This window comes from Rhipicephalus sanguineus, chromosome 2 (genome assembly GCF_013339695.2).
Source record: "Rhipicephalus sanguineus isolate Rsan-2018 chromosome 2, BIME_Rsan_1.4, whole genome shotgun sequence".
NCBI lineage: Eukaryota > Metazoa > Arthropoda > Arachnida > Ixodida > Ixodidae > Rhipicephalus > Rhipicephalus sanguineus.
Window position 1 is genome coordinate 227839437 of NC_051177.1, and position 12591 is coordinate 227852027.

The 12591-nt window shown below is 47.7% G+C and overlaps 1 protein-coding gene across 2 annotated transcripts in view; it reads right to left on the reverse strand.

The window, feature by feature from the left end:
* Positions 1-12591, reverse strand: part of LOC119384145 (adenylate cyclase type 3) — a 778406-nt gene that overhangs the window by 552313 nt on the left and 213502 nt on the right. For both annotated transcript variants that reach the window (XM_037652438.2, XM_037652439.2), the window contains exon 4: positions 6892-7178. In XM_037652438.2, the coding sequence (XP_037508366.1) occupies positions 6892-7178 (287 nt within the window). The remainder of the gene's footprint in view (positions 1-6891; positions 7179-12591) is intronic.

The window sequence follows — 12591 nt, forward strand, 5'->3', positions numbered from 1 at the left end:
CTCACCCGATTCAGCCACCCGGCCAAAGTTAAACCACTAGCGGAACGCCCAGCCGTCTTGAACTGGCACCGCCGTTCATACTTGTGAACATTATCGATGAAAAAGCAAATGTTACGCATATCTGACGCGCAGCATCAGTACATAAGTATTAGGTGGTGTGTTCTTTACTAGAAAATACATAGATACGTAATTATAAAGAACCTAGTGTTTCTTATGCTGCGCGAAAAATGCTCGTGTTTTTTGGGCTGCGCTGCAAATGCGACGCTACGAGTCAGATGCGGCGATTCAACGTAGCGTAGGAGGACTCGTGTAGTACGGCCGGCAGACGACTATCATGTTTCGACGACATTTGCAGCGAAGCACGGAAATACGCGGCCCCCAATTTTATTCCTTATTGAGAATTATTCTCCGATTTGCCGAGTATTTCTGATATCGGGCCCGTGAGAGGAGCGTCTCGGGAACATAAAGTCACCATTACTTTGACATGGTCAAAAAATCGCCGGGGTTGGTCTTTAAAGGTCCAATCACCCGGCGTCGGCCCCACTCCCAGGATTTCCATTTTCCCGGACAGGGCTAAGCCACGCACGGCTAGGCGTAGGAGAGGTCGAACACCCCCCCCCCTGGCTCAGGTCCATGGTGACACCGCACACCAAACGCCTGCTTGCGCAGACGCCCCTGCGGTGCGGTATTGATGAGTACATATGAGAAGGTGCGGCACATAAATGATGCCCACACTGAATTTTCCTGCGCGCGCGAGCGGCCGGCCCGACCGCGATATTGGCGGGAAAGGTAAGGCGAAGGAATGGCTTGAGACGCGAAATATGAACTATCTCAGATGCACGGTAACGACGGTCCGAAGAAACCTCGATGGGGGTGACAAGAGAGCTGATTGGGGATGCTTGTTCACGAATAACAAAGATAACCACGCCATCAAGGTAGCACAAACATGTCTTCCACTTGATGCCTCATAACGTAGTGTCCATCATCGCCGGCCTGCAAAACCAGGCGCCCTTCTTGGCCATCACCCCCGGTGAAGGTCAGACGTCAATCTCACTTTTGTACCATTCAAGCGACGTCGCCATGGGTAATCGTTCTGGCTGTCGTTTGCAGCTTAGCTGTCCAACCACCTTCAATATTTTTTTAGGTTCAGTTGAAGCCCCGCGTCAGTGCGGCATGCGAGAGCGCGTTTGAGCCGACTGAGATGTTTGTCAACATCGGCGGAAAAAACAACCACGCCGTCAAGGTAGCACAAACATGCCTTCAACTTGAGGCCTCGTAACGTAGTGTCTATCATCCTCTAAAAAGTGGCTGGAGGCCAAAAGGCATGACGATAAATCCGTCAGGTGTGACAAATGCTGTCTCAGGTCGATCAGATGCTTGCCTTGGAATCTCCGAATATACAGAACGTAAATACAGCGAACAAAGAAACCCTCCAAACAATCGTGCGCGTTGCCGATTGGCGGTAACGGGTAAGCGTCCTTCCGGGCTATCTTGCTTAAACGTTGGTAATAACAAACGTCAGGGTTTAAATAACGTCCCAAAACTACGATATTACGCGAATTGCCGTAGTGAAGGGCTCCGGAAATCTCGACCGCTTGGGGTTCGTTAACGTGCACCTAAATCTGAGTACACGGGCCTGCAGCATTTTCACCTGCATCAAAAATGCGGCCGCTGCAGCCGGGATTCGATCCCGCGTGCTGCAGGTCAACAGTCGAGCGCCATAACCACTAGACCACCGTAGCGGGTTTTACGCGTCGGTAGCCGACGCACAAGCGAATAAAGCTTAGAATAACAGAGAGCTGAGCTAGTTCGTAAGCATTCATTCTAAAAAGACAGGGCATGCAAACATGGACACAAGAAGTCAGAACACCACAAACGCCGACTAACAACTGAAGAGACGCACAACGGCGGAAAAGAAAGACGTCACGAAAACTGATCTGCGCAGGCCCATGCAATATGCGAACCTATCAATCTGGCACGCGTGGGGGTCTACGTGGAAGATAACTGTTAAGGCGTTAGATTTCCTCTTTATGCAAGTTAATCGATGGTTGGCTCACGCATGCGCTACCACTATTTTCGATATGCCATGCTTCAATAATCAGGCGCTTTTCTTCATTTTTATGCCGGTACAACACTACGCATTCATTGAATTTTGGCGTGCACTTACAATCTCGAAAATGTAACGATAGATTAGAAGGTGAGCCTCCGGTTAGAGATCTTCTATGTTCCAACAATCTCTGGTTAATGCATCGGCCCGTCTGTCCTACGTAGAAGCGACCGCAGCTGAAAAGGACCTTATACACCACACTCGTACGGCAATCAGTGAATTTGTTGGTGTGTTTTACGAAACAATTATCGGTCCGCTTCTTGTCTTTTACTCGCTCATTCTTCCTCTGCACAGCGGCACAAATCTTACCTCGCTTATTGGCAGCCGTGAGAACAACAATAACGCCGTGTCTAGTTCCTAATTTCTTTACCCTGTGAGATACGCAATAAATGTACGGTATACCTACGACACGTTTCTTCCTATCGCTTTCTGCAACCATGCTTGGACATAACTTAATGGATTTCTTTAAACGCTCAGCGACAGTGGCCACTGCATCACGGGGATAACCTACATCTAAAAGACGCGTAAGCTGTGCGTTAAAGCTATCACTCATTGTGTGCTCACACGACTTGGTGAGGGCGGACTTAATGCAAGACATGGCGATACCGTTTTTTACGACCTTCGTGTGCTTCGACGAAAAATTTATTAGCGGTTTTGAAGATCCAGGAGCATACTGCCAGCACATGTGGTTCTCCTGAAACGTTAAGGAAATATCTATAAATTGTATTCCATTATTCTGAGGCAACTCTTCAGTAAAGTTCAGCCCTCCTCCATTTAATTGAAATTTTTCGCTCACTGAGGATACCAAGTTTTCAAAGCCCTCACCACTACAAAAAATCAAGTAATCGTCCACATAACGAAACACCTTAATAACCGAATTACCTAAGGCGCCTTCCAAAAGACTGTCAATCTTGCTAAGGTATAAATCACTAAGAACCGGAGCAACCTTAGAACCAATACATATCCCTGATTTCTGCACATAAACGCCTTCCTTCCAACCTACAAGCGTCGACTTTAAATACATGGAAAGGATTTCTAGAAAAGCCCCGGTAGAAACACCACATTTATCGGTGAAAACCGTCTCGTGCCCATGTTCGTTAATACATTCATTAACACATTTTAACAAGTCCTCATGCGGCAAAGTGTAATAAAGGTCTTCAATATCCAACTAAAAGCTTTACAACAACTGGGATTCTCCTCTGAGAGGAACTAAACTAGCGCCTGAGAATTACGCTTGCGAAAAGGGTCTGAAAAACATTCTCAAACTCAAAGACGTTAAGCAGTTCTACAAATAACTAGATACAGTGACTTGCCCAGTGCCTTGCTCTGAAACGATTGCTCGAAACAGAATCTCGTTCTTTTGTGTTTTGGCTGAAAAAAACAATTCTAAAGTACGTGATTTAGCCTTCTTGACATTACAACCTATTCGCTCAAGGTTATGTCGTAACAAAAGGTCGACAGCACGTTGGCTAACTACCGATGGTTTAAGTTATACCGCTCTAAAATTGTTTTTCATTGCTGTTATTGCTTTTTCTGAGAACAAACTGTCCGCCATAATTACAAAATACGCTTTCTTATCTGAAATTACTGGCCTGAGTTTCTTCTCGACGGAGTAATTAACGAAAGACCGGATATGATCAGGACATTTGAGATGCATATTAGAACCCTTGATACTAGCAAGGCAGTCTGAAATGCAGATGGGAGCGCTCTTCTTCAGGAACGAGTCTAGTGACTGTACGCGGCAAACGTAAAAAGTCTATTGGTTTCAGGTTCGGCTTAAAACAGTGTTTGGGACCTAAGGCTAGGGTTTTGCAGTGACTATCATCTAAGGCAGCTCCTCCAAGGACTAGCAAGTTATTTTGCGGTGGAACGGTAGAAATAATATTCCTCTTACATGGTTGAAGTTCTTGAAGTTTTACCCTCCATATGAATTCCGCATGCTGGTTAGCTACCCTCATCAAGTCGGCGTACATCTGCTTCTGGCGGCGATCGTCACGCGAAGTCGAACAACGGAGCTTGAGGCATTCCTGGTAAAATGTCACTTGACGCAATGATTCCGCCGTCAATACGGCACATATCCTCCTGGCATGTCCGGTAGATGGTTGCAGAAAGCCGCGCAAAAGCTGAACTTCAACTAGGGAAACTCTATTCTTAGAAAACCATGAAAAAGTCCTAGCACGCAACATGCAAATGAGGCGGTATTCGAACTCGTATACCGATGATCCGAAAGCGAGCATCGCAACCACTCGGCTATTCAGTCACGCTAGCAGAGCAAGACATAGCCGTGTATGGTATAATATAGCAAGGGGGTTGAAAAGGGAAGTGACGGTGAGGAGGTGAGAGAGTAAATCATAGCATTTACAAAGAAAGCGAAATAGAGAAGAAAAAAGACAAAAAAACAGAGACAGAAGTGAAGACAGAAAGAGATAGAATCAGAGAAAGAGAAAAAAATAGAGACCGTAATAGAAAGAGCAAGAAAGAGGAAGCGAGAAACTGAGAGAGAGACAGAGCGAATGAAACAAAAAGAAGAAAGAAAATGAAAGATAGAAAGATCTAGAAATAGAAATAAACACAGACAAAACAGAGATAAAAAACAAAGAGAGAAAAAGAAGAAAGACATGATGAAAGAAAGGGAAAAATTAAGAGAAGCAATGAAGGCCACCCATCTCCGAAATTCCTTCAGGGTTACACCACTAGTGCGAAGCTGCTGTAATTTTTTTTAGATGCGAAGCAGCTTATGAACGAGGCCTGTCCCCCGCGGCGTGACCAGTGCCCCGCGTGCTAGATGTATGGAAGAAAGAAGTGCTGGCACGAGAGGAGAGCTCGCGCATGGTGTGCAGAAAGGAATGTTTGCCTGAGAAAACGGTGCCACTAGATATATGGAAGAAAGAAGAGAACGAAATTTTCGCAAGAGCGGAGAACTCGCGCATGGTGTGCAGAAAGGAATGTTTCCCTGACATATGGACGTGCGAAAGAGCGCTCGCTCCACTACGGCGCGTGCTCTAGTATAAATCATGCAAGGCACCCACTACGCCATAAATCATGCAAGGTACCCACATCGCCATAAATCATCGTCATTCATGCAAGATACCCACTACGCCATAAATCATCGTCATTCATGCAAAATACTCACTGCCCATAAATCATGCAAGGTACCCGCTACGCCATAAATCATGCAAGGTACCCACTACGCCATAAATCATGCAAGGTAGCCTTAAATGTAAAGACGCTTATGAACGAGGCCTGTCTCCCCGGCGTCCCGTCGACGTAGCCAGTGCCCCAACCGATGCGGAGCGGCGGGCACGCGAAGCCGAAGCGAAACGGGCGCGTTGACATCGCATTCTCAAACTTCAAGCTGCAACATTTGCAGCAAGAGCCATTAACTTTATACTTTACGGACCACAAGGCCGTTATTTTGAAGGGAAAACGTTCCCCTGACCTCAAAGTCATCTATGACGAGTAACCTCGAATAGGAGGACCATGAACAGTGGTGAAGAAAATAAAACATTTACACAAATCTAAGTTGACTCATGGCTGCTTCGCATACTACTCAGGGTTCCCTTTACGGGGAGATGGCGGGATTTTTTCGTTGTGTTGGAGACAATATCGACCTTTCTTCTCGGCCACAAGATTCTGGGTCTCAATGGCACACTCTTACCCCAGTGCAGCAATCTCTGTCATTACGAAGTATTTTCCGCATACAGCACCAATGCTGACGAGTCGGTGAATGCCGCTGGGCTGCCGATAAAAAATCCGTAAACAGGGGGTGGGTGCTCGAGCCGACGTTTCGACAAGTGGAACAGCCTTGAAGAAGACAAGTCCACTTGTCGAAACGTCACCTCGAGCGCCCACCCCCTGTTTACGGATTTTTTCATCGGAAGCTTCCATCTTCCCCTTCCTGCCGTTTTAATAGGGTGTTTTAACATTTAGCAAAACGTATTCTTGGGCTAATTGAATCATAATGTCTTGAAGAAAAAATCGTAGCGCGAAACGACTCAAGGAGAGACAGGTACACAGGACTGGCACTAACCTTGAACTGTTGTATTTTGAAGAAATATACGGAAATATATATAGGTAGCCCTAGCTAACTCTAGCCGGAGTTTAAAAATATGCCGATGCATTCTATGACAGTGCGATCTCATGTATGTTATGAAATAAGTCAGACTATTATTTATGTTCTGCTTATTTGCTTAATTAGATAAGCTCAATTAATTAACTTTCTTGCCTTTTTAAAAAAATGTCTTTTTTTAAGCGCTTCAGCTTCTCCCGAAGAAAATTAAACTGACTGATTGACTGACTGATAGGGCACCCCGGGCAGTGCCTCAAGAACCGGCTAGGTGAACACAACACTAAAGTAAAAAGTGGCACCGGTGATTTCTTCGCGATTGATTGGAGGGATTGTGGCTGGCAACCTACACCTAATTTCTGCACGATTGTGTCCCGTGGCAAGACGCAGCTGATTCGCAAAATCACTGAGGCTGAGGCGATTGCAAAATTTGGTGATAATAGTTCTCCTTCACTGACCCTCGCCGACAAACAAGTGATGTTGGCGACTGTGCCATTTAACTCGTATCTGTTATTACTTTTATTCCAAGTACTACACGCATGCACAGTGTATTCTGCTTCAATATATAAACAGGTTCAGTGGTACAATAAATTTAGTTGAAAGTGTGCGCTGGGTGTGTGGTCTTCTCTGCTGTCGACGTCTTTTTTTTTGCAATAGTACGGAAGTAATACAGTGATGTGTCTGCCTTGTGTGATAATACCACAAAAAATGGGCTTGCCCTGGCATTCCGCCGCTCTCCATCTTGTTGGCGAGCACGACATCCTTGCTGTAGACGTCGTACTGCCACTGCCTCTGTCCGAGCACCCCAGCGAGCACGGCACCGGTGTGTATGCCCACGCGCATGTCAACGCCGCTGCGGGTCTGGTCGCGAACCGAGCGAATCGCCTCGACCATGCTGAGACCCATGTGGACGCACAGCACAGCGTGGTCCGGCCGCTCCTCTGGCGCGCCACTCACGCAATAGTAGCAGTCACCAAGGATCTTGATGCGCAGCTGGTGGAATTTCTGTGAAAGAAAGGAGAAAACACATTCACGCATACAACGAAAATTCGTTTCGCACTATAGGCGTGCACGCAAATTTAATGAGCGCACTGAGGGCCAACTAAGTTTGAAGCTAAAACCACACCCGAACCTTACATTCCATAAATTCAGGCTTACAAGCTATGCTGCACGTTGAGGGACATGTAAAACATGTTGTTCTTGTGTAGCGATTGCTTTAGTTCGAAATCCTCTTCTAAATGCAGCTGCACTACTGTGAAACCTGAGGAGGTGCGCAGCACGGGCGCCCAGCGATTCTCTTTTTTAGAGTTCCCACAGCTCCGTTTACGAAACCTTCGATGACGTCAGTGTTTGAGGTAAGCATGTAGGCTTTTCCCGGCACGAGCAAAATCTTGTTAGAGAGATTCGCAAACTCAGTGCGCGACATGCGCGCTACGTTTTCCTGCGCTTTATCGACTTCGTTCTTGTTACGGCATTGAGATACGCGTCGTGTGCTGTGAGTTCCGTCAGGTGTTGCCCCCTTCAGCTGTAGCAACAAAGGCGCCAGAGAAGCGCCGGTAGTAGGAGCAATCGCGCGCTTGGCGACGCGGTGACACATTCTCTTGAACGGCGCAGGTGTCGGACGCATAATTCTGAAGCGTTTTTATCAAATTAAAGTTAATTATTGCGATTATTTCATGGTTATTTGTGTTATATTATTTTAGACCTTGTTCGTGTATATAACCCGGTTTTGGTCATGGCTAGCCTTGTTTTAGGCCTCTATTATCCACTTTATTTTGAGCGTGATCACGCCACATAAGATCTATGGAAGGATCACAAGATGGGCAGCTATAGTGCTATGCACTTAAGACTGCTCAGCATCATGACTGCGACCGCTTAAGATGCATCACGACAGAATCGATTATGACCATGTCCTCGAAGTTATTCTCATCTCTAGTTACAGTCGAAGAATACGCTCTCTTATATTCAACAGCTCTTTAGACCAGTTAAAAGATATAAATTATGGCCCGAATCTCCAGTGTCCACAAGAACTGTTCAATTGGTGGGCACTTCGTTAATGAATAGCAAGTCTCAAATTGAATTTCCGCGAGAGCGATTTTTCATAACTTGCTCAAGATTGTAAGAGCACATTATCCCCCAAGATTGTCACTGGCAGGAAACATCAATACTGTAAACCGTTCTGGTGCGCACAAAAAAATTCACGAATTTCTCAAATTCGTTTTTTGGAGCTAATATAATTCGCTTTCATATGACAGAAAGTGCGTGAGTGGCCACATTTTGTGGAGATTGTGAATACAGACTATGAATAGGGTTCTGCCTTTGGGGGCCCTGTCATCAAAAGGTCCACGGCCAGGTGGAGACGAGCCGTCTGCGGCAATAGAGCCGGTGGCAAAGGGGAGAAGTCAGGAGGCCACCCTACCAAGTCCGCGCATGAAGCAGGCGGCGGTGGCTGAGCCTATAGCGTAAAGGACTGAGCCGTCAGTGTTGGCCAGGGGTCTTAACTCAGTAACGGCCCGGCCTGTACATGCGTGTCATCGTCCTATATATATATATATATATATATATATATATATATATATATATATATATATATATATATATATATACACACATTTTTTATAATAGGTATGTTCATGACATACAGACGCGACTGGTATCAAGCGTTATTTTTCTCGCGGAGCCCCATCCGGTCACCATGTGTTAAAACATAAACCTGGGAACAAAAACTCTGTATTTAAGAATCGGCGCTCACATTTCCATATTTTCATTCTCGAGATCGGCAACGATATGGTTGCCGAAACTAGGCGTCAAATCCGCTTCAGAAATGCCGCATTCCCATCTTTAGCCTTTCCCATTTATGAGATATGGGAAAGGCCTTCTGTAAAATGGCGACGTCACCTCCTATGCAGCCCACCTTGCGCTCCCACCTTCTTCACCATGTCGGCTCTATGGGAGACTAACTTTTGTCTCCCGGATGAGCGACGCTTGGAAAGACGACCATGTCGCAACCAGTGGTTTCTCCGTCGGCGGTGGTGGGAAGATGGCGGGAGACAACGGTCTTACAGTGTCAGGATACACCCGGAGCAGCTCGTCCATCCGAAAAGGTGGTCGGCGTCACAGCCGGTCAAGAAGGGGGCGCCCGTCAGGGGCGTGGACTAACCAAACAATGTGGAGAAGTGCACGTTGCTGAAGTGATGAGAGCGTGATGACAACTGCGCACACACACAAGGAAGATGAAAAAATGAGGGCGACATTTAGCTGGAATCGCAACTAATTATGGAGCGCCGCGCTTTCACGTAGTGGCGTCGCCGCGTGAAAGACTGGGCTGGGGACCTCCTGCGAAATGTAATGCGCAGGATTCCTGCAAACCTTTAGTTTTTAACTGCGACGCTGTTAAAGCTGGCATTAAGACGACCGTTAACGAGAACCCCTGCTGTGCCGTGCCTGTGCCAACAATAGCTAAGCCGCCGCCGTCGAGCCGCTGCCATAGTAACCTCCACAGTTTCGTACACCATGGCTCAGGGACAGCGATTTCAACACATTCAGAGTGGCAAGCTTTGCGCGTATTCTTGATACGCCGGTCGCCGTCTCGTGGCTGCCGCTAGTTCGGCGAAGCACACTGGATCCAATCGCCGCCGATGTTGCGATTCCCGAGCACGACGAGCTGAGGATCAACCAGCTTCGCATTGCCAAGCTTTGCGCATTTTAGTTTCGGATTTTTTTAGCATTTTGCTTATCTCTTGTTGTCGTCCGTTGCGAGTTGATAACGTGATTGCTGCTGAATGCTGAACAAGCATTTGTCGTGCATTTCGTGGGCTGCATCATGTAAATAGGATGGTGGCGGGTGATGGTGCTGTGTACTTGGCTGCGGCAAGAATACTCTGGAAGAGAGTGGCGTAACATCAAGCAAGAAGTGTAATTAGCTGCCAACGTTTAGTGCGGCCAACGTCTTATCTGGTTTTTGAAAGGAAAAACTGCGTATTTCTCTTCGTCTGCGCGTCTCAAACGCACGTCCACCTCTTAACGAGAACTGCTCTCGAAGAATACTTTAGGCGCGCAACCAGGCGACGTGGCTAAAAAAGACGGAAAACACATGAGTGCTCGCCTGATTGTGCACTTAAAGGCACTGGCAGAGCCAGAAAATCTGCTTCGGTGGCGGTCCGTTCTTGATCTTAAGTGGGGGCCGGGCAGGCATCTGTCGTCGAGTGTCATTTTCTGCTCTGCATATCCAATGGCAAAAATAAAATTCGAACACACACCCTGGATTCCTCATCTCTACGAACATGCTGAAAGAGCCATTTTAGTGATCTAAAAGGCTTTGTTTTGCCACCATGCAAACGCAAAAAAGGCCCTGCACTCAGTCTTTGAAAACAACTCAGTGCGAGGGGCGCCGACAAAGCCAAAATAGCAGCCTTTTTCTTAACCAGACAGGCAACTACTCTGTTTCCAACTGAATAATCTAGACAGTAAAATGAAAAGTTCTTCTAAATTGTGGCTCTTTTTCAGACGTCTTTTGACAGTACTGAGGCAAAGGATGGCTTTTGTGATTGGCTTCCACGAACAGATTAGCAGATCTTGCGACGCATAGATTGAGAACAATTTGGATTTCTTGTGTGCGCAGAATAGGGAACTGACAAGTCATGGCTCTAAGGTGTGACTTCTCTGCACAAGCAGGGTTATGGTGAGCCCAGAATGTTTCTTCTCTAGCTTTTAAGCGGTGCCGAGACGAAACTTTAGAGCTGATTTTTTTTTGCCTCAAATGACGAGTGCCACCGCGGCTTCGCGGTCGCGATCACGGATCACGTAGGAACTTGCGTCACTAGCGCGACGATAGGCACGGAAGAGACAGAGGCGGCCGAAGAAGCTGCCATAGCCCTCGCGATAGCAACCACGGACGCTGAGGTGATTATAGGCGACTCGCAGGCGGCGATACGCAACTACGCGAGCGGCCGTATCTCCCGCGAAGCGGCTCGCATTCTCCAAATTCACGAAGGCAACATTTGCCGCAAAAACGACAGTTTCCTCATATGAACCCCCGCCCACACAGACCCTCCGCTTGCGAGCAACGCGACTGCCCACACCGCGGCTCGAGGACTTACACGCCAAGCTGCGACGCCTGCCGACAGTCCCAATGTCTCGCACACTTCGACAGCGATGCGGGAATGGACGTGGGGGGATCGCATGACCACTTTCAGAGACGTCACACAACACTACAGACTGAACAGATGCAAATATCCACCACCCCACGCCAAACTAAATAAGAAACAGCAGGTTGCCTGGAGACAACTACAGACACACACGTACCCAAATCTGGTGATCCTTCGCCTCTGCTACCCAGACATTTATACGTCCGACGCGTGTAAATCGTGCGGCGCCAGAGCGACGCTTCAGCACATGCTGTGGAAGTGCACCTGTAGCGAGCAGCAGTGCCCTACGAACCCGGTAGACATGGCAGTCTCGAACCACGAGGCGCGATGGGAGGCGGCTCTGCTCAGCCACGACCACGGTGTTAGAATAGGTTAGGTGTACCGACGTTCCGCCTCCGCCGCGCAGCCTCCTCGCCGAACATGGGGACGCGCTTCGCGTTTCTTCCAACAGGCTGCGCCGGGTGTATCGAGGCTTCAGGTCAGCCACTTCAACGGGAGCCGCGTCGCTTACAAAGCTGCATTTGCGACAACTCTTCAACTGCTGGCCATTCCTTTTTTATCAGGGTAACCGCACATATCAATCTGATTTGAAAGTAAATGCACAGCATCAAGAAATTCAGTGGCGGCAGCCAACAGATGGAAATACATAGGAAATATAGCTTCTGCGAACAGCGATAATGAGTTTACAGGTGAACACGAATTTCAAAAATATTTTTTAGCTCGTGCACAAATAAGGCCACCGTGGCAAATTGGTTGAGGCCGCCGCGACAAACTGGGTTAATAATAACATCTGGTGTTTTACGTCCCAAAACCCCGATATGATTATGACAGACGCCGTAGTGGAGGGCTCCGGAAATTTCGACCATCTGGTGTTCTTTAACGTGCACTGACATCGCACAGACCTCTACCATTTCGCCTCTACCGAAATGCGACCGCCGCGGCCGGAATCGAACCCGCGACAACGGAACACCGTGCCCGCGACCTTCGGGTCAGCAGCCGAGCACCTTCGCCACTGGTCCACCGTGGCGGACCCGAACTGGGTTAGTCAAAAAGAAAAAGGTATTCCCTGAAAAAGAAAGCGGGGGTGAGGGCGGTTGACGTCTCTCTATATGATGCTTGTAAGAAGAAAGCAGCACATTTGACAGTGGTAGGTTAGAAATTCCTTTCATGGGTTGTCATTGTGCATGCACCATATCGCATGGATTCAAGCAGCTGCCCACGGTGTTACTTGTTCAGCTGCCTTTGCAACGTTTACACGTGCTGGCTGGCGC